General features: G+C 37.5%; 2 protein-coding genes across 4 annotated transcripts in view; one reads left to right on the top strand and one right to left on the bottom strand.

Moving 5' to 3' along the window:
• JMY (junction mediating and regulatory protein, p53 cofactor) overlaps positions 1 to 20,387 on the top strand; it is a 90,011-nt gene extending 69,624 nt beyond the window's left edge. Inside the window, exons 10-11 of one of the 2 annotated variants that reach the window (XM_040540210.1) lie at positions 783 to 1,093; positions 4,015 to 20,387. In XM_040540210.1, the coding sequence (XP_040396144.1) occupies positions 783 to 1,090 (308 nt within the window). In that variant the 3' untranslated portion in view covers positions 1,091 to 1,093; positions 4,015 to 20,387. Of the gene's footprint in view, positions 1 to 782 lie in introns of both variants that reach the window. The other variant, XM_040540209.1, reaches the window with a different exon arrangement.
• Positions 19,589 to 22,255, bottom strand: part of HOMER1 (homer scaffold protein 1) — an 86,872-nt gene continuing 84,205 nt past the window's right edge. For both annotated transcript variants that reach the window (XM_040540211.1, XM_040540212.1), the window contains exon 9: positions 19,589 to 21,174. In XM_040540211.1, the coding sequence (XP_040396145.1) occupies positions 20,986 to 21,174 (189 nt within the window). In that variant the 3' untranslated portion in view covers positions 19,589 to 20,985. The remainder of the gene's footprint in view (positions 21,175 to 22,255) is intronic.

The following is a 22,255-nucleotide window of genomic DNA, read 5'->3' as shown; positions in this document are numbered from 1 at the left end:
GTATCACATTTTGAGACATAGAAATCTGCCTCTAGTTCTTGTACAAGCCAGAGCCTGATTTTATTTCTGCAGAGAATGAATTTCAAATTGGTGATAAAGGAAGGATTTGTGATAAAGAGTAAACTCTTATTTCTCTGTCTTCATTAACTATAAAGGAAAGGAATTTATATAGGCACTCGCTGACTAGGTGTTTATACATATCTGAATCCAAAGGAGAAGGAAGATGTATCCTGTTCCAGCTGGCTGTACTGCTTCCCTCACTGGCATGTAGTAGTATTCATATTACCTACTACGTAGGTAAATCATCCACAAATTCAAGTGCTGGGGATATAGATGCTCGCTCTGCTTGCATTCCTGTGACTGCACAATCCAGTACTTAAGATATGTGTTTGTTACCTGAGTTTCAAAGTGAATAAATGGAAAGTAATACACACTTTGATTTGGCTTACTGCAGCTATTACAATTTTCTGGACTGCAAACAGGAAAGCCAACTTGTCCAAAAAGTTCTACTGCTGTCCTGTTAGGAGGTTACATGGTTTCAGAGATTATAATTGTCTGTATAATCCAATTTTGTCCTGGAAATAGGGAAGATAAATTTGGAGGCTAACACAAAAACAGAGCTACAGAATGATAAAATTGAAAATACTAGAGTCTCCTGTATTTTTGTGTTCTGGGACTATTACGTGAATTGCATGTGGCTACATTTTGTTATGTAGGAAACATAATTGGATACTGAATAAATTTAGTAAAAATCATACTGAAAGTCTTTTGATTTACTGCAGTGAGTTCCCCGATGGATGAAGTGCTGGCTTCCTTGAAGCGTGGGAGCTTTCACTTAAGAAAAGTTGAGCAGAGAAGTCTCCCTCCTTTTCCTGATGAAGATGATAGCAATAACATCTTGGCACAGATCAGGAAAGGAGTGAAACTGAAGAAAGTGCAGAAAGATGTTTTGAGAGAATCCTTTACAATTCTGCCTGATACTGACCCTCTGACAAGGAGCATCCATGAAGCATTGCGACGAATTAAGGAAGCATCACCTGAATCAGAGGATGAAGAGGAGAGTTTACCTTGCACAGACTGGGAAAATTAACCTGTAATTAACTTACATTTAAAAAATCTATTTCTTCAACATTTTTATAACAATAGCTGCTAAGCCTCAGGTTATGCAATCTAGGGGACATAGTATGAATGTGACTAAACTGTCTGATGTACAACATGACAAAACATGCACATATGAATTTAGTATCACTGACTTTTCGAAAGAATTTTAGGTTTCTATTAAGAAAAAGTTTTATAAGGCAACATCTTAGTCCTGTTCTTGTTTGAATACTTTTGCTGAATAGTGACAGGACTGCTCCTTTATAAAGCTCTATTTTATTTAGTAAATTTGAAGGGACTGTTTGCAGCTTATAAAATAGCTTAAAAATGCTTTTAAGTAACAAAGCAGCACAGTCACTCTTCGACATACCCTGTAATTATTTTCTAATTACCTTTGGCCTTGTAAAAATGTAGTGTTTACTACTTCTGACTGAATAGCTCCAAATCAAGGATGATTAGATTTGACTGCTGGACACACTGAAATCTCATTGGTTATCCTGTGTGACTGACTCTTTGATAGCTTGGTTTCAATTTGTGAACACTGACTTAATTGAATTTCTAAACTATACACAGTAAATGTACAATTTATGCTTCTGCTACTCATACAAATCCCATGAACTTTATATTAAATTACAGTGCTCGAAAGTACAGATATTAGACTTCAGCAGATGAAGTTAGTGATTTCAGAACAAAATAGAGATTGGCAAGAAAGGAGTTTTCACATTTAAGGTTGTATCAGCCTTAATTCTTGATTACAACAGCACTGTCCTTCTCTGGTGATTCTTTTCTGCTACTGGTGTGCAGATGAGCTTAAGTCTGAATGAAGGGTCCCACTAAACTTATTTGTGAGTATTTAAAATCTGGAGAAAAGAGAGGTGGGAGAATCTTTAAGGAATTTAAAAATCTGTTCAGAACTCGAAGAGTATGGAAGATAAATATTTACAATCCTTGCAACACAGCTAGCAGTAGGAAGAAGATAACCTTTTGGATGCTTTCAATCAGGCAATTCTATACTGGTTATTTTTTACTGTAGCTGGAGAGTGGCTAATTGGTACAGCTATTTAAGAAGTGATGGTGATGTAACTCATCATCTGCTGAATATTGTTGCGATTATATAATACTGTCTCAAATTGTTCACTGGTATGCCATTTTCAAATAATTCTATTTAAAATTTTTAAAAAGGAAAATAAATGTTGCTTTTTTTTTCTCATGAAATAGCAAATCACTAGTGTGGCCAATACCTACTGTTTAACTATGGTGTGTTCCTACTATCTGAAACATACTACTTTTGGAGTTAAAAATCACGGAGTGCAGATGTACTAAACTTGTGCTGAAACTCTAAGTTCTCTATTAGTTTGCATACTGAAAACTCCCATTGCCACAGCCCTTTAGAAATCAAGTCATAGCTATAAGAAACTTGCCTTGGAATTGACTTGGTTTCTTGATGTAATTATTCCCTCTTCTTTTCCTAGATAACCTAGCAAGAATACTCTTTAACACTATAGAACTCATAAGAGAATTTATTCAGAAATTACTTTTTTTTAAATCTAATTGGTGGACCCCCTAACCATTTTCCATTGGAACTGTATCCTCTTAGAATTTTTATGCGTACATTGCTGTACAATATAAATACACACTTAATACACACTTTTCTCTGCTGTCTTTCGCAGCCCTTTAGAAGCAGTTCAAAGTGTAGGTTGAAAATCACAGCCATGCAGTATCTGTAGGGCCCAGTGCTTGTCTCCTTTTTAAAGAAGTACTGACCTGAATATGAATTATCTTGCCAGTTTACAGTTAAAGTCTTTTCCCTTTTTAAGGATGTACTCCTGCCACATGCTGAGGTCCCAACAAATAGTTGGACCTAAAGCAGGGTGCAGTGTCACTGTTCTGTGTGTTTGCTCCTTGGAGTTTTCCATACACCTGGGATCTGCTCTCTTACCAGTATCTTATTTTGTTATGAAAACAATCCTGTTTTCATGAGATGAGACTTTAAATTCATGCTATGGAATTATGTGAAATAATCTGATAGACCAGAAAGTTGAAACAAAGCCCATGTGAAATTCAGCTGAATGAATACTTTTCACATAGATGAGTGTGCTTGCTTGATCATGTAGACTGATCACCTAGAATTTATTACACAGGAATAAAATCTAACAGAAACCTGTTGTAGAATAATGTTTCTTCCTATTATCAGTTATTGCTGTTCTCAGTTTAATACCATGCTTTATTTAAAAAAGAAAAGAATGATCTACTGATTTTTAAGTTAAGCTCTGCATATCCAAAAATAGCTGCATGGAAATTTTAGGATCAAAGAAGTTATATAAAAGTATATTGGCACCTTTGTTACAAACTTTGTTTAATATGTACACATCGTTGTAGGCTAAATGTAATGCAATTATTTGCCTTAAGAATGAAAGCTAAATTTGATATTATTTATGTTTATCAAATGCCAAAAAGTGTCTTAGTGCACGTGCAGTAGAGGAAAGAGTATTAACAATGTACACTGAAGTCATTTCCTTCATTATTGAAGTTTGAAGATAAAATAATAGTAATTAGTTCTTGCAGGACACCTAGTTATCTCTTTTATTAGCTGCTGTATGGGTTAACTTCTGTGTAAAGTTATGTTACTACCTTTTCTTTAAGAGCACTCCCTTCCTTATGGACACTCTAAGCCACGTACAATAATGTTGAGGCATTCCATGTATCTGAAGTACAGCTGAACAACCATTGTAAAGATGTAGTAGCTTCCATACAATAGTACAGAATCTTGGTTAGACCTAGGAGCAAAGAGAACCAAGGCTTTTAAAGACATAACTTAGTACTGCATGTTGGAATTGCCTAATACATTGATCAGAGAGGATTTGTAAAGCTGTTTAGCTTTTCAGATGTTCCTTTTTTTTTTTTTTCCCCAAACAGGTGATTTACAGCCACTGGAGTGAGAAAAGAAACCCCAGTTGAAGATTACTTTTCCTCTTCATTTCTGAATATTGAGAGCCAGCAGTTTTGACCATCAATTCCCCAGGAGGTTTTTTGGCAAAGAAATAGCCTTTCTTTGGCAAAAGATTTAGCACCTGGAAAAAATGACCTGAAATGTTACTTTTCAGATCACTTTTTTCTTTATTTGTTCCAAAATTCTGGTTTGAGTAGAAAGCTAAGTTGTGTAGACGTGCATTTCATATAACCAAGAATGCCCAATTCTAAAGCACTTTTCATATTTCTGTTATTAATGTGTGGCCAGTTAAGTGAAGGGAGTATTTTGAGTTGAGAGAATACTTGCATTTAACTAACTTTGGGATTTGGCTGAAACAACAGCTATAAAATCTACCCTTCACTGCACTGAATATATCATCTGCTTGAAAACCAATTAAATAGCTCCTTGCAGAGAAGCTTGCTGCGTAGCAGTGTGATGTTACAGAAAGAGCAGAATTCCTAGTTGCACTACTGTAGCTGAAATTCAGTATTGTGCAACCAAGATTTTTTTCTTCTTAGTTTGAAGAATTGTGTGTCAGGATGAAAAATAACATGTGACTACAACATAATGAGAAGTAAGAGTTGAATTCAGTACATATTCAAGAATGTATTTGTTTCCAGTATGGTACAATTTAGCAAGACATACTGCAGCACCTTTTTAGAAGGTCATTTGTAGTATTAAACCTTTTTAAAGTAGACATTCTCATGCTTTTTAAAAATAATATTTAGCTATGCTAAACCAAGTTAGTTATACTTTATCATTTATTATAAGAAGCAATATTTTGTAATTTCATACTTAAAATTATTTTTCTTTTTGGTTTAAAATGGCTTTGTTTGAATACTGTAAGCAGCCTCCTTTAAGAAAAGATCAAAGCACTTAAACATACTAATACTTCAGTTGCTTCTCTTGCTATTTTTTATTATTCTCTTTAGTGGCTGCAAAAAAATATTTGTATTTCATACCCAAAAGCCTGTTGTCTGAAAAAAGTTTCCTTTTGATCATGAATATTTTTTTTCAAAGGAGAGTTATAATTTCCTCTGCAGTGAATTCTTAGTAATAACCCTAAGCTTCATGGCTAATGGCTGCAGGCAGCTACACTTACAATAAACATCACAATAATAAGAGGTATGCCAGTACAGAGAGATAGTATTGACTATTTAGAAACTCCATGTGATATTAGAATAAAAAAGACCATTAAAGTTTTAAGGAAGCTAAGCTTTTACTAGCATTATATTTTTACTAGCATGACATACACTGTGTTTGAGAAGTACACAATCCCTGTCCTTTGTGTAGTGTGTTCCATTCACTTTTCCTTTTGTGAAGAACAAACTACTATGTGAATGACTTTTTTTTTTAAGTGGAATTATGCATCGCTGCTGTCACATAACGGAACATGTACTGTGTCAGTGCTTATAACAGGAGATTTCATGTCTTGCCATTTACTTTTATAAACAGGAGCAGGAGTACTTACCTTAGCAACAGGCTATATAACCTACAGGAACCTCAGATGTTGGACCCTTCAGCTGTTTTGCTGTGGCTGTCCTGAAATTAAAGCTCTATCAAACATCTCAAATGGATGCCACTTTACCCTTGCTATTGACAGGCATCTTCTTAACCTTGTTGCCTTATTTATAGTTAGTGAACATTCATTTTCAAAGCACCCATGAGCAGCATTATTCCAGAGATGTATTGATTTTGCAGTATGTATTCGTTGCCAGGTCTGTATGCTTTTCTCCTGAGAAGATCAGCTCTATAAAATGCTTGATATTGGCTTTCTAAGGACCTAAAACCACAAGGTATATTTTTCATAAATTGCTTCTCTTAACTCGAGTTAGATGGTGTGGTTATAAGCTGTCTAATACCACGCTCATGCAGCAATAATAGTAATTTCAAAGTTTATCATTATCATCTGACATTGACTGTACTGTAACCTGTGGCGTGTTTTTGCTCTATGTTCGTCTACACTTCCAGTCATACCACACTTGAAACTGAGTTAATCAAATAATTTTTTGGCCATAGCACAAAGCAGAATTATGATGTAGAATGGTAATTCAAATTACATAGTTCATCTGAATCTTTGTGCTATATTAATTAGTGGTGATTGAGCAACTTCTTTGTCAATTTTCTCCTGTTTTCCAGCCTGCATTTTTATTCCTTACAGTATGCATATGGGACACTAGCAAAATTCCAAGTCAAGAGAAAATAGTGTAATTTTATGATACAGGTGCAACGGTCCCTTTGCACAGTGTTTGTGTCTACAGTTTACCATTGTGTTGTGATATATCTAAATAGCTCAATGCTTTACTGTACTACAATCTTCAGATTTATTTGCCATGTGATCTGTCGACTTTGCCTTGAAAATGTGTGCATGATGAGAAAAAATACAAAATTACTGTCCTTAATCTGTTTTATATTTAGTTGAAATCGTAGATTCCTGTAATAGCTTAGTTTATAGAAATGGACTTCTCATAGTAGCAAGTGTTTTATGTGCACACAAGTAGAAGTTGTTATGCTGAGCAAAGCAGTTTATATCAGTTCAGAACTGCCATCTTCCGTGTGGAAAGTAAATGTTTTTTTTCCCCCGCATACTGCTGAAAGCCCAAATGCTTGATTTTAATCTTCCATGAGTCCCTAGATGTCACAGTTTCACGTAAGTCTCCATTGTGATATAAAAATTGTGCATATGTAGAGTACAGTTAATGCATAAAACTTCCCATCCTTCTCTGCAATGTGAAGTTCTGCAGTGGGATGGCTGGAGCAGCAAATGGGGGAAGTATATCCACAAGAAACTTAGAGAAATTACGACAATCCTACATTAAATTTGGTTCCTCCGTAGCTAAGAAAAGTTCTGATGAATATGTTGGTCCTTGAGAAATTGTAGCAAGCATCACGACAGAAAAAAACAGTTAAACATATGCACAGAAAGAGAGCCTCATTGTGGTGGCTGCCTTTGTCTGTTGTTAGTCATTTATCTTAAGCAGTGTGTCTGTTTTCAGGCTTTTTCGATCTTTAGAAACGTGCTTTCTTGCTTCAAGTTAAAGCTGTTGTAGTATTGTATAACGGATCCGGTGAGATAAAGAGTTGGAGTGCATAATGTTTATTTTGTAAATGCTTGTTGAGGACTGAAAAATCTTGTATGAGTGGGAACAGGAAATACTGAATTTCTGTTTACATAACCAAAATGTAAGGTAAACAGGAAGTTTTTCCTCAGAAATAGAGTTTGCATCAACATTAATTTCATCCTCTCATTCACAGAAGTTCCAGATCCTTTAAAAAATTACCAATATTCTTAGTTTGTTCACTTTCTTACTGTTCTCATGTCTTAGTTAAATAACCTGTCTAGGGTAGATGAATGCTTTTTTACCTTCCTTAAGCATCACTTTTAATTTTTCATTTTTTAAATCTGATAGTCTGCATCCTACACCAGACACCTTTAAAACAAATTAGTATAATTATATATTGTGTTCTTTTGTGGCTGCATCAGGGGTAGGACTCAACACACTTCATTACATTATTTGTAAAGAATCATTTTGAGTATAAGCACTATATTCTGTAATGTCTATTATTAAAGTAATGACAGGTGCGTTATTGAAGATGCAACTTATTGAGAAGAGGAAACAGAAACCTGTATTGTTTAATGTTCCCCTTATTCGTTTGTTGCGCTGAATTTCAAGAGTAATTTGTAAATCAACTTCGTTCACACGTCTATCAGATTTTATTTTCATTGTAATGCTTATGTAATTAAGTTACCCATATATGTTTCTGGTAATGATCCCATAAGCATGGACAATATATTGTTATGTTTAGCACTACAGAATTAATGTTAAGAACAAGCGAAGCTTATTGCAAAGAAAAGGAGCAAACAAGCACCTTACTGTTGCTTAATTTGAGCGTGTTGCATAATTTCAGTGCTATGGGAGCTGACAGACAGTAGGTCATTCTAAGCTTGACTGCAAATTGCTCTTTGGTGTAAGCACATTGACATACTGCTATCAATGCTGTAAAAAGTACAGCAATGGCTGTTTTTAACCTATAAATATACTGTAATTTAAATTTTTCCTACAAAACAAATTTATATTTAATTGCTGCCTAAGACATGTACGTAAAATTAGGATTTTTAGCAGGGTTGAGGGTGGGTGGGCATGCCAGCTTATTTTGGGGATGGGTTGTTGTATATACATTTCTTTGCACTTCCTGTTCAGTTTAACTATTAATCCAAAACTCCCAGCTCTGACTGTCGTGAGTCTGCAACCTGACACTTACGTATTTTTATTCAGGTCTGCTATATTCTGTGGCACAGAGCTTCAGAATTTGACAGAAAAGGTCTTTCCATTCTCAAATGTGAATACTCTGATGTACCTCTAACATGGAAAATGACCAAGCAATGAATTTTACTCTGCTGAGTTTAATGTTACTGTGGAGTATTATTTAAAGCTGATATCTAAGGCTGTTAACCAATGGTGTGTCCATTTGGGAAAAGTAAGAAGGGTGATTGTTATTTCAGTGGGTATAGTCCAAACTCTGCAGAGATTTTATTCTAGATACTGTCACCTGTTCAGTAACTAGTTTGCCTTAGACTGGCTTGACTTTCAGATTCTTTCAGGAGCATTTTTTTTATTTCTGAATTACAGAATAGATATTGGGGATAAGGGACACTTCGTGTGTCCCAGCACATTATTATAGTTGCTATATGTTTTGGATTTTGTCTTACATATTTATGAATACATCATTATAAGATGAAAGGAATATAGATGGCTGCAGATTGTCTTGCATGAATGACATCAGTAAAGGTAAATGACACTAGCTTCTTTTTTTAAGCCTGTTGAATAAAAAATAATCAAACCAGTTTGCCATTCACTAGCTTTGTGCAATATTATTGGTAGAATCAAACACTAGCACACTGTGCTTGGCTTTAAGGAAGCTCTTTAACACCATTATATTCAAAAGAACATATTAAATGCATATTTTATTGTAAACAACTGCAAATTTGCTATACCTACAAATGCTTAATGGTATAAAGTATTAAGCAACAAGTATCTTTAAGAAAAAAGGTAAAAAACTAAGCAAAAATTTCCAGCAATACCTAAAAACTAAAAAAAAAAAACAAAAACACTTAACTGTCTGCCTTTTGCTCTTTTTTCTTTACTGCGGCTTTTCTGCAATGCAATTTTATTGCTGTGTATCATGGTTTTTTATTTTCTTGACTCAGAAGTTCAAACCTGTACACAAAGTACTGAACTCACCTTCTTCTACATGCGATGTAACATCATACTCACAGTTTTGGTGCTTAAAAATGATTCCTTTTTTCTTTATTAAAGGATATTTATTTGACCACTGTCCTGTTTTTACTTTGCGTATATAGCAATGTTTAAAAAAAATATATATAGTTTGGTTCCCACAAAAAAAAATAAAAAACAACAACAAAAAAACATATATACTAAAGTTTCCATTGTTATTCTTTTAGTTCTTCAAGCTGCGTTACTGCCATTGCTTAATGGCAGATGATTGTGTATAAGCTATGTTGCAGCAAGGAGTAATATCTTTGTAAATTGTTATATAAATAAATTAGGTATTACAGAAGAACCTTGCTCTTAAGTAATGCAGGATAATTGAGCTTAAATACAAATAAAAAATAGTTTCCATCTCTTAATGAAAAGACAAAAACAGAGCAGAAATTTAAGTCCAGAAATGTTAAGAGCTTTGATCCCTTATTGCAGTCTCCTACATTTTAGAGCTAGCTAGAGACAATGGCATTCTGTGGAGAGAGAGAGCAAGCCTCCAACTGCAATCACTTAATTTACAAAGAGCAGTAATGATAATGGAAAAGCTCAAATTGAAAACCTTCACTATTTTTGCTTTTTTGGTGTAAGTGCAATATAATATTTCAAAAACAAACTAGATCATGCATGAATAATTCAGATATTTTAGAAGTATCATTATGAGTGTTTTGAAGAGAAAGGTTCTACCTGTTTTCTGAAGGAAAAATACCCTAAAATCCACAGCTGATCATTTCCCAGACTCGTGTTGCCAGCTGTTGTTTTTCTGTTTGTTTTGTGTGTGTGTGTGTGTGTGTGTTTTTAAGTAATACCACAAAATGAATATTATCTAGAGATAAAACTACAAAAATACTCATGGTGCACAGAGGTCTGTTTGCATTGTGCACCTTTTTCCTTTCAATCTCGTGTTTCTGGTACAAGAACCGCACTGCAGGTAAGTCAATGTAGGCAGATTCTATGCCCAGCTGGTCCTTTAACATGAAAAAATAAAAAATATAAAAAAATAAAAATAAACTATGTGCTTAATGCAATAAGAACTGTTTAGAGCTATATAATCCTCAGAAAACAAGAAAAAGTTACGATGTTTCTAATAGCAACCTGAAACAAAGGTTTGCTGGCAATACAAACCTACACTGCAAAGAGTCTCATCAAAATACAAATCAAAATTTTACTTGTATTGTTGTTCGCCTCTGGTAATAATGGCATACACTATTAATTTTGCACTGTGGCAGAACAAGTAGGAAGCCTGCTTTGAAATAAGCAAATTCTTCAGTCATCTCTGATTATTGCTTGCGAAAGATGAGGATTATGTTTGTAGCCACGGTCTATTCCTAAATGCTTTCACTGTGCTCAGCAGCATGTGCTCACATCTGGCCTGGCAAGTCTGCTTCCACACACGTTTTGCTCCACAGAACAAACTTGTATTTAAGAGCATTTGTTGCCATCAGCTGCTGTCTACTCTGGCATTGGCTCGAGCAGGTAAGTCGCTCCTTTTTTAATCACTTCTTGGGGTATTCCTACAGGCTGGAAGTATGTCTAATGCATGCATCAGATTTGCGAATTAGTGAATAGATCTGGATGCACACTTCCAAGGCAGTCGTGTGCTACTCAGAATAAGGCCTAAATGTTTGCACAACACATAGAAGATGGGAGATGGGTAGAACCATCATTTATTTTTTTTTCATATTAGTTACACGTCAGATGTAAAGGAAAGGTACATTGTAAATAAATATTCATTGGGCCACAGTCCATCTCAAAGTTATAAAACAACACCTCTTTCTCACAGAAATCATTGGTATATTTAGGGTTTGTTCACATTCCACCAGTTTATGATCAGCAGAGGGGATGTGGGGAAGGGAGAGATAAATATGGTAATTGAGTTTGTTCCAAAACCTGAGAAATGTTCCTTTTCTCGGAAGTGCTTATGCTGCTTCCCATTGTACAGGTTTTGCTCCTCCTGTTGTAGCAGGGAGGTTATAGTGAGCCACCAGTGTGTCAGCACCGCCAGCAAAGCCCGAGCTTTATGCTCACGCCACAAACAGCTTATCTAGATCTAATGCCATGAAGTTTTGTTGATGTGTTTTTTCCTCTTTTAGGATGGAGCAATGTAATTAACTGTAAAACATCATCTGTAAATTTCAGGTGTAGCATGTAGGCCATGTAAGTGATGCAAGCATCGCTTTGTTGATACTGCAAAAGATTACTCCAAAGGTTTTACCAGGTGACTACTGGCATGGCCACGTGGCCAGCCCTGGGTGCAGGCATGACCAGTTTTCCATCCTGCAGAACTGCAGACCTGCAGTCGTCTTGCTGCCATCGCGATGCCCTCCTGCCCCTTCCCCATTTACTTCGAGACTCAGCTGTGTAACTCTCTCTAGACTTCATGCAAATCTGCACGCCTGCCGTGCTGACTGCCTTGACTTTTGTTAACGTGACAAAAGATGGCAAATCTTTTAAGATGGGGATCTTATTAATGTTTACAAATATCTTAAATGTGGGAGACAGAGGGATTTGGCCAACCTCTTTTCAGTGGTTTGTGGGGACAGGACAAGGGGCAATGGCCACAAGATGAAGCACAGGAAGTTCCACACCAACATGCGAAAGAACTTCTTCACGGTGAGGGTGACGGAGCACTGTAACAGGCTGCCCAGGGAGGTTGTGGAGTCTCCTTCTCTGGAGATATCCAAGGCCCGTCTGGACGCCTACCTGGGCAGCCTGCTCTAGGGAACCTGCTTTGGCAGGGGGGTTGGACCCGATGATCTCTTGAGGTCCCTTCCAACCCCTACCATTCTGTGATTCTGAGATCTCCCGTGACACCTTGCCTCGGTGGGGAGGACTGGTGGATAGAAATAGGCAGAGATTCTTGCCTGTGCTATTACAGCTGCTGCCTGTCTGCGCTAGTGCTGGGGCATGCCCTTTCCCCTTTAATCAACCAAAACTGGCAAAAAAACACCCCACTGCATTCAAGATCAGGCATCTGCCACCTTCTCCCATCATTCCTACTATAACTGTGAGCTGTCTGTGATGTTTGTTGGAGGCTTGTGCCAGAGATAATCGCTTGTATTATCTTTTCACTTTCTCCTTGCCACCAAAGACAGTAGGTGATTTCTCTGAGTGTGATTTCTCTTTTCACTATCTGTGTCCTACATTGCTTATAGAAGGCCAAGCACATTTATTGTCTTTCAAGCATCATTTACTGTTTACTTCATTTTTTAATCTTTTCTAACTTGCATCATGCTCCCTCTGTATTTTACTATTTAAAAGTCACAGGAATAACAAAATCAAAGAATCATGCAATACATACAAAGCATTTATATTGGCTATACTTTTTCTTCCTCAATATTTTATTTTGATCCCATTAAATTTCAGTAGAAATGCATCTGAACTCTTAGTGTACAAAATCATCAACATATGCTCTAACTGCCATGCATGTTAACTACACAGTTTAACCACAACAGATGTTTTATGAATCAACTTTATATGAAGCACCATAAAGTGATGACCTTTCTTTTTCCTCCTGTTCACTTGCTGAGAGTAAACTGACAGACGGAGTGGACCGAGACCCACAAAAATAAAACATTGACAAGCCATTGCACACTACGCTTGGTTTTTAATGACATGTTGGAAAATAAAAAGTCTTGAGTAGGCATTAAGAAATAAATAAATCACATAGCCTATCCCCTTGTTGCTGGAGCACATACACCTATGTTATTCCTGTAAGTTTCCTGAGGGCTTTTATTGGTGTAAGGTCACAGCCTCTGAATGAGCCATCACAGTGCCTAGAGGCTGAAGGCTAGTAACATCAGGCCATTAATTGTCATCCTGCCCACCACTGCTGTATGAACAAATTACGTTGTCCTCTCTGCAACAGACTATTCATGCATCCCCTTGCTCCCCGCTGCTCCAATACACACACACACACCTCACCCCGCTCTTCCACTCATCATTAAACCAAACAGCACCCGGAGGCTCAGCCTGGTGGAGGCCGGCCCTTTGAGAGGCCGGGACATTCAGCCTCTAGACATTCAGCCTCCAGTGCTCACAGCCAGCAGATGCAACCAGGGAAAGCAACCTGCTGGTGAGTGATGCTCATAGCATGTGTATGCTGATTTAATCCTCTCTGGGAAAGGATGGGAGGGGTGCAGAGCTCTAGTTTTCTCAGTCAAAGGTAGAATTAATTAAACAAGCTTGATAGAGCAAATTTCTGTTCAGGAAATGAAATTTTGTCACTTAAAAAAAAAAAAAAAAAAAAAGTCTACTCAGGCTGTGTGTCTGGTGAAAACACCTGCAGGTTGCCTACCATGACATGCTTTGCTGAGGTTTGTATACAAACTATCATATCTTAGCAAACACATTTTAATTTGCAGTAAGAAATGTCAAACAGAAATCTAACCAGCATTTGCCAAGGCTGCACTATCAGCGATATGGGGTTGACCTGTGTTCTGTTCTCAGCCATCAGCTGCCCACAGATCTGAAGTCCTTCTGCCTTACCAGGCCTAGACACACAGATTTGCTGAAGTCCTTCCTTAGTGGATGCTAAGTTTCAGGAATGCTTCTGAATAAGAGGGAATGTAGTGCTGTTGGTACCAGCTTGCTTAAACTGAATGCAAAATTTAGGTCCTGCTCCTTCTGGAGCTTTCCCAGCAGCAGGGACCTACCTGTGCCCCAAGAGATCATGAAGTTTTTTTTTCCATTATTCCCTCAACATGTCATTGAGATAGCAGATTATGGCTTGCCTTAAAAAAAAAAATCTTGTGAATACACTGAAATCCTGTAAATTACAATTTATGTTATCTGCCAAGCCCTTCTGTCTGATGAAGGCCTGATTCCCTGAAATGCCGTCACTGTTGCCACCAGTGTTTTCCACGCAGCAGCATTTTCCAACGCAAGGCAGAGCTGTTCTTACAGGAGGTCGTGAAGCTCAGCTTAAAATTTCCCCAGGTAATGGCTCCCTCTTCTGGTGCTCTAAGATATCAAAGGAGCGAGTGACAAAAGCCTTCGACTTTACAGGCCGGATCGCTACCTACCCAACCTGCCAGCCCAGGCTGGGAGCCTTGTGACAAGCTCTCCCAGTCTGATTTAGGAATACTGCAGCTGCAGTCTTTGTACAGTGACATTTCCAAGCAGCACGCTTTGGTAACACTTGCTTAGAACATGCCTGATGCTTCCTCGTTGCCTCTTCTCCAATTCTGTGGCTTTCCAATGCCTCTAAGACTAAGTAATGTTCAGACAGAATCGACCTCACCCCATACACACATTTATGTACCTTCTGTGCGCGTCTAAGTTGTATTTATGACAAGAACACAGATGCAAAAAAAGGAAAAAGAAGAAAAAACAGGGTTGAAATAAAGTTTGGACTTGTAGGTTCAAAAGATAAAAGAAACCACCCCAAATAATACTTTCGTAATTTCTTTTTCTTTCAAGTGGGTGGGGAAAAGGTGCTTATATCAAAACAGCAAGTTACTCTGCTTCTCTAAGAGCTGCTGAGCAAAAATGCCCGTATCCAGATGCAGAGAGTGTTCTGCAGCAAAAGGGCTTGACCAGCAGTGACGGTGCTGCAACTCAAGTCAGCGGCTCCTGAACAAAGTTAGCAAACCCTTGGGATGCCTCCAGGACGGGCAGGGGTGCAGCCAGCACCGCCACGAATAGCAGGGAGTAGAGGGGAGTGGCGTGCAGGATGCTCGCTCCAGATGAACCCTTGTTTTTGCTCGGCTATACCCTGCTATCCTGGGTACTCTCACTAAGTAAAAGTCAAAGAGAAAACTGTGCTTTTCTTTGTTTTTAAGTTATATTTCTGGTTGCCACTGCTGTGGGTTCCTGAGGAACAACACTGCTGGAATCATAAAAGAACAGCATATTGAGATGTAGAGAAAAATTATTTTTTTTACATTTCCATCTACTAGTTAAGGATTGTGATGTCTCTCTTGCAGAGAAGTACAAGAGCATTTTGCTTCCCATTTGCTTTTTTGTGTTTGTTTTTGTTTAAAGAAAATTCTGCCATGATTTAACAAATATAATCCAGACTAAGAGAACTTCAAAGGTCTTGTTCCTCTTGGAAAAGCTTAGCTTGCAAATACCTATATGGCCATATGTAATGTAACTCAAAAGGGGGAAATCCATCCACACAGATTATACTAAAACATACCTTTTCAGTGTAGGTCTTCCTCTTCCCTTAGTACCTGGATGCATGTAGTGTTTGTGATGGTCCGGGACTCTGCATCCTTCTTGAGCTACTGGGAAAAAAAATTCTTCCTCTTCAGAACTGTCACAGAAATGTAAGTTCTCTTTCCAAAAAAAACTTCTGGGTTGCTACTCCCAGTCTAGTGGAGGCATAGAGGGCTGGGACACTGCTGGATCCAATCCTTGCAGTGAGATGAGACTTGCATGAGAGTAGATGAGAATCCCCAGAGCAGGGATGCCAGAACTACTTCAAAGTTAAAGACAAGAGAGAGAAATCCCTCCTAAACCCAGCTAAGAACTTTGTTTCACAAACACCACAGATGGTAGGAGCTGAGGGCAGGAAAAATAGTAAGTGTCTTCACCCGCTGCAAGTGACTAATACTGACAGCAAACCTCTAGACTTGTGAAGATAAAAGAATGGAAAGGAGTGGGTTTTGCAGACTGCCAGGATTTGGCTCCGTTTATAAAGCACATGCCTAATAACGCTGACCTCAGGAAGCAGTAGAGTTCTGGGGCAAGTCAGATGTGCTCAACATTGGCATGATGTGACAACCTAGGGGAAGCAGGACACAGATTAACAAACTTTCTGTCACTGCTGCATGGTTCGGATGTTCTGTCCTCTGCTGTGCAAAACTTTCTTGCCTATTTTACAGCTACTGGTGCCATCTAAGGGAATCCTTTTGAAAACTCTACACTCCCCCCCCTCCACAAATCTGTAACATCTTCGATAGTTATTCCTCCTTCCCATGCCCGTCAGCATAAGAACCAGCATTTGAAAATGACACAAACTACCACACGTTTTTCCAGCCAAGCTGAGCTTGTGCAGGACCAGGCTAGGAGGGAGAAAGCGTGTATAAACTAGGCTTGTGTTTCTTTGGTCCTAGGAGGAGCTGCCACCAGTGCAGAGGCAGCACTGACAGCTGCAAGTCCCTGAGAGGTTGTGGCAGGCAAGCTATGAGACCCCGTGAGAGTGAGCAGAAACCCACCCCACGACCCAGAGCTGTTGCAGGCACTGCGATGCCAACCACTGCACCTGCCTGTTGGCTGCGTTGCTTAGCCAGGATGGCGAAGGTGAGCTGAGCTGACTCTAGGATCAAACTAAACTCCGTTTGTTGCTTCTGAACGTTTAACAGAATGGGTGAAATTCATCGTACTTATCTGAAGTAAGTGGAGTAAGCGAAGGAACTAATTCTATAAAGCAAAAATCGGTATTTTAGAAAATGTCTACTACTCCGTAAAGTATGTTCTCTGCTTAGCACCATTCAGAGGTAGTGCACACATGCAGCATTATTGAGAAAATGTAAACAAGATGATCTGAACATTGTTTTGCATGGTCAGGTCCATTTCTTGAAAAAAAATCAGCATATAACTGTGCACTTAATTGTCATGTTCAGTTACCGAGACTACACCCATTTCGCTAGAGTTTCTTGATGTTTGTTTTTTTTCAATTGTCTTTGACATCCAAACCTAATCTCCCTATTGGACTGATATTTGGCCTCAAGATCCAAGATTTCTTTAACCAACCAAGTTGAGTGCTTTTGTTGACACACACAGTTCTGCAGAGAATTAAAATCTGCAACATTTTCCCAGCCCTCTTTCCATGCTGTATTTCTGAAAAAAAAAAAAATGATTTTTGCCTTTGAAATGAATCTCCCAATGAACGTGGTGGTGTTCACAGATCGCTGTTCAGTAGCCACTTCAGTACAGAATATGAAAGATGATGTAAAAAGTAAGGTTTATCCCCTTATTGAAGGGGCTAACATGGAGTTAGTCCCTAACTGGTAGAAAAATGAACAGAAAACAGAAACCTTCCACAACTGACAAGACACATCCCAAAATATTCATCTTTAATTGATGCATCGTTCATTCCTGCAGGGTTTTTGTTAAAGGAATTGTCCTGGGAATGCCACCAATAGCATTAAACGATACTTGTTTGTGTAACATCTGGTTTAGCCCTTTATTTATTTATATTTTACCTGAAAATGTGTTTTCGTAGAGACCATATAACAATATTTCCGCATTATCAGTTCATTTTGTTCTCCTCTTTCCTGGGCATATTAGCCAGGAAAAGGAATTCCCAGTCTGTAACAGACATGAATTCACACATTTTACTTTGTCCACATAGAAAAATGCATTTTCTGGATCATTGAGGCAGATGGATTATGAACAAGACACTCAAAAACTAACTATGCAGGCGGGGATATACTTACAAAAATCTTTTATGTCAAAGTCAGGATTTCACAACATAACACGCTAATGCAAAATCCAGTAGCACCTGAAAGATTAAGGTAGCTGCTGCTATCACTTGCACATACTTGAAAAAGATTTAAGGAAAAAAATAAAGAGTAAAAGTACATTCTCCAGAGAACAGCAAATGTGTTTCAAAATAAAAATGGTATTTTTGATTTTTCTTTAGTTTTTGTTAGGTGTTTCTGTTTTTTTTTTTTTTCTGTAATTCTTTTTGCCTTTTTTTTTTTTTTTTTTTTACACATGCCTGTAGTTGCCATAAAACAAATTATATGTGATGTGACTGTTTGCCTCTCCCATGCAAGTTCTTGTTCTCAGGCTACAGTACTCAACACTGTCTTCAGGTATACATATTCCCATAGTTTCATCAAAGATAGATACAATTCTTTATACCTGCCTCTGGGAAAAGTAACATTTCAAACAGGCAAACTACTCTCTTAGAACAGAATTGGAGAGGCTATAGTAGGTCTAACCACCCAAGTATGAACCTTAGGTTTCAGTTACTAAACACCCACCTACTGTAAATAAACAATAAAAATACTCTTAGCATTCAGATTTTATTTATATGTGCACGTATGTCCACCATATCCCCATATTTATGTTTAACAACTATTTAGGAATTCAAAGGTGCAGCCCTCAGTAATTGTAAAAAATGAAATGAAGCATATCTACTGAATGAGAAAAGAAATTATCAAATATCAATTTCCAATTTAAAATTTAATTTCAATAGGAAAATATTAAAAATGTGCACATCTAAATTTTTCCATGTTCTTTATATACATATGTGTGTGTACGTATACATAGAAATACTCATGTACCACACATATTCACAAAATTTAAGTGGAAATATTTCTGTCCACTATTTTCCCACATGTAAATGACATCATATCTTTAAAAATGTCAATAATAATATCATTAAAAATAATATTACATTTATTCCATCATCAACTTTCTTTTGTTTTTAGTTTCTTCATCCTTGTATGTCCATCGAGCATTAATGGGCCAGATTTTCCTTGCACTTCCACAAATGTTATGCCAACTGAATGTTGCTGACAGCACATCAGAGACACATCTGGTTTACAGCAGCACAAGTGACAGGAGAATCAGGGCCAAACATCACCAAGGTAAATTAAAACCTGGTGAAACTTGCTCATGTGGACCTGATGAAGATGTACACACCATCGCCTAAAATCCACCAAATGAAAAACATGTAGCTCACCACAAAGTTTTCAACCAGTAGCACGCTGAATCAAGCTCCCCCCACCCCATTAATAAATAAAATAGGTGAGAAAATACCCTAAAAATATGGATAAAACTTAAACATTGTGTACACTACATACAGTATAATACATGATGGTTTAGCATTTGACCTAAACCATTTTCCTGACTAGTCAGGGGACACCTGATAAATCACTGGTAAAGAAAAAAAAACAAAACAAAACAAAAAAAACCCAATATCTTAGAAATAAAGCATGTATTTCTAATATAAATGATAACCTGTGTGTATTATATGGTATATACATACAGTACACACATAAAACAAACTTCTCTTTTCTAGTTTTCAATAGCAGTCTCTAAGTGGAGAGCATTGTGTTGTACAAATTTAATAAGCAGCTAGATTTCATGTTTAACATTCAAATTAATTTGGGGAGCAAACAAAGGTCAGTGCATCTTTCGACTCTGAAGTCTGACACTCATTCGTACCTTTTAAAAAAGCCCTCTTCAAAGTTACAAGCAATTTATGACAAAAATGTACTTTGATGCGAGACACATGACACTTGGCTTACCTTTGAAAGAGTTGTGTGTGTGTGTGTTCTTAAATAAATCTGTTATATAAAGACATGTGTGTTTGCCAAAAGTCTGTTAAAATTACATCAGAACAACTTTAAAACCTGCTCACTGAGGATAATTGAATTCAATTATTTCCTGTTTTTAAACATTTAGTTAACAGTTCAGAATATTGCCTGGTGTCATTTCAATAAAGATGTGATATGAAGACCCATAAAAGAGTAAACATGTCTCCATTTCAATTTGTTATGACAACAAAACTTCTAGAAACAGCTTTCTTGGCAGGACAAGTTCAGTATATGAGTAATCCCTTGCAATAGCTCTATGCTCTTAATGCAGTCTATAATAAACGGTGCTCCCCATAAGCCATTATAACAAAACCTGAAATTCATGTGACATTCTGAAAAAGTCTCCTGCAGAACAGGCTAACAGTTAATTCAACATACATATTTGATATACGCAGCAAGGCCAGAAAACAAATGACTGGCTATTTCTTGTTACCTGTGCAAGTTAAATTTTACATTTAAAATTCTCATTTCTTTTTTTTTCTTTGTTTTTTTTTCTTTCTTTCTTTTTTTTTTTTTTTCCTGGGGGACTCACCTGCCATCACTGGTTGGATTCAGAATACAATTTAGTGGAAGATAGTATCTCACTGTAATTACATGGAATTCACGTGAAAAAGTAAACCTTACATTGGACAATATTGTAGAACACTTGAGTAAGTTCCATAAAGAAATACGGTCTTTTATATAAACTAAAAAAAAAAAAAAAGGCAAAACCAAAAGCAACAAACAAACAAGCAAAAAAACCAACCACCAACTGACCAACCAACTGAAATACCCCAAAAGGAAGAACTTTACACAAGCAGTTAGTAACTTCGTTTCAATTAAAGATGCAACTCTCTCTCACCCCGACAAGAATAAATTGGTAATGGCACTGTTTCTCCACAGTGCAAAGTATCCTGAGAAATTATTAAGAACAACAAAATACAGGGCTGTCATCACTAACTTCTTGCACAAAACACAGCAATTAAATATCTTAAATAAATAAAACAGCAAACAACCTATATTGTGTCTATCACAAAAAGGGGATGTGACCTGGGACACTGCTAATTCTTCCATCTCTGATAATTAGAAAAGGATTGCATTCAATTACTGTTAGTATCTTTCAAGTTATCTATGGCCAATAATGTACAAGGAGGTAATTTGTAATTCAAGTTTTTTTTTTTTTGTTCGTTGTTTCTTTTTCTTCAACTAGCTACAAGCTGAGTTCTAAATTTTACATTGAAATATGACTCAAATTTAAAACAAGCCCTCTCAGAGGAGCATTTTCTAATTTTGTGCAACTTTGATGCAGAGCCCAACACAGTCCTACAAAGAGAGACAGTGCATCTTTAAGCTGATTGGCACTGAAATCCCATTTTCTTTAGCTGCATTCTATTAGCTTGGCCAAGTTATCCCGTAACTCTGTTAGTTCAAATATTTTTCCATCAAGAATTTCTAAAAGTGTCTTCAAGTTATTGCGAAAAGCTTCTTGCTCATTCTGACTTTTCTCCAGACGTTGCTCTAGATCAGACAGCTGGCCTTCCAGGTCTTTGTTTCGAATTTCTACTTCCTTCAGAGAAAATACATAACATGTTAATGCGTTATCTACAAACAGAAAGCAGTCTAACCTCCTCTTGGCATTCATGCGCTACTTTTGTTTTTAGAATAATTTGTGACCCTTTGAAGTTTCCACAATGCCAAAACCAGAACCCAGACTGCTATTTGGATTGAGAATCTATCCTTTCCTCCATTTTTTCAATAATTCATCTGAAGGACAGACTCACTTGAACAGAGACAAAATTTAGTCGGTGCACAATGTATGTGATATTTAGTTATCACTTCTGCCATTCAGAAATATGCCACCTAGTGAAAACAGCTTCTCAAAGGATTACTTAAGTTCAAAACTCCCCTTATTTAGACTACATGAATTGCTCAAGGACATCAGCCCCCATCAGATGGACTCACACAGAAGCCCATCCAGATCACTGCTTTAGGTACAGAGGAGTACCACCTTACTTCTGTCCCAAGTTATATGCCTTTTCACACTGAAAATTAGGACTGGAATAAAACCGAGTAAGAACGATCAAGGTGAAACCACTTGTAGAATACTTAAAGTCTCAAGCACAGGCTGGGTGTCTCATCTGGCTGCCCCATTGCCAAGGTCTGCAGCACAGTGGTCCCAGGCTGGGACCACCAGCAGCGCTGGGAGGAGAGCTCACGGCTGCTCTGCAGTGGGGGCAGATAATTATTTCTTAATTTCAGCTATGAAAACCACTTCTGAAGGCAGCACAGGGACAGTGCACTTGGTACACCATACACCCTGAGCAGCCATTTTCTGGAAAAGTGCATACCAAATTAGTATTTATGTGCAGTGACATTTTTTAAATGCTGCCTGCCTTTACAGCAGGTTTGGGTCACTTAGCTTTAATGGAGCCGCTCTCAGTTTTCAGACCAACTCGTTTCACGCAGCCACATCTCCTCATAACCGGAGTGCCTCACCTACTGCTTGTTTGTAAAGGGGCAAAGTAAAAATGACAGATTTTTGGCCACTGGCCTCGAACAACAGAGCTGAGAGCAGGCATTACCCCTTGCCACCAGGATCAAGAGAAAGGTTATTTTAATCTGTTTCACACAGATAAAACAGTTGCCAA

The sequence above is a fragment of the Cygnus olor genome, chromosome Z, assembly GCF_009769625.2.
Source record: "Cygnus olor isolate bCygOlo1 chromosome Z, bCygOlo1.pri.v2, whole genome shotgun sequence".
In the NCBI taxonomy this organism is placed as follows: domain Eukaryota; kingdom Metazoa; phylum Chordata; class Aves; order Anseriformes; family Anatidae; genus Cygnus; species Cygnus olor.
This window is presented reverse-complemented; position numbering and strand designations above follow the sequence as displayed.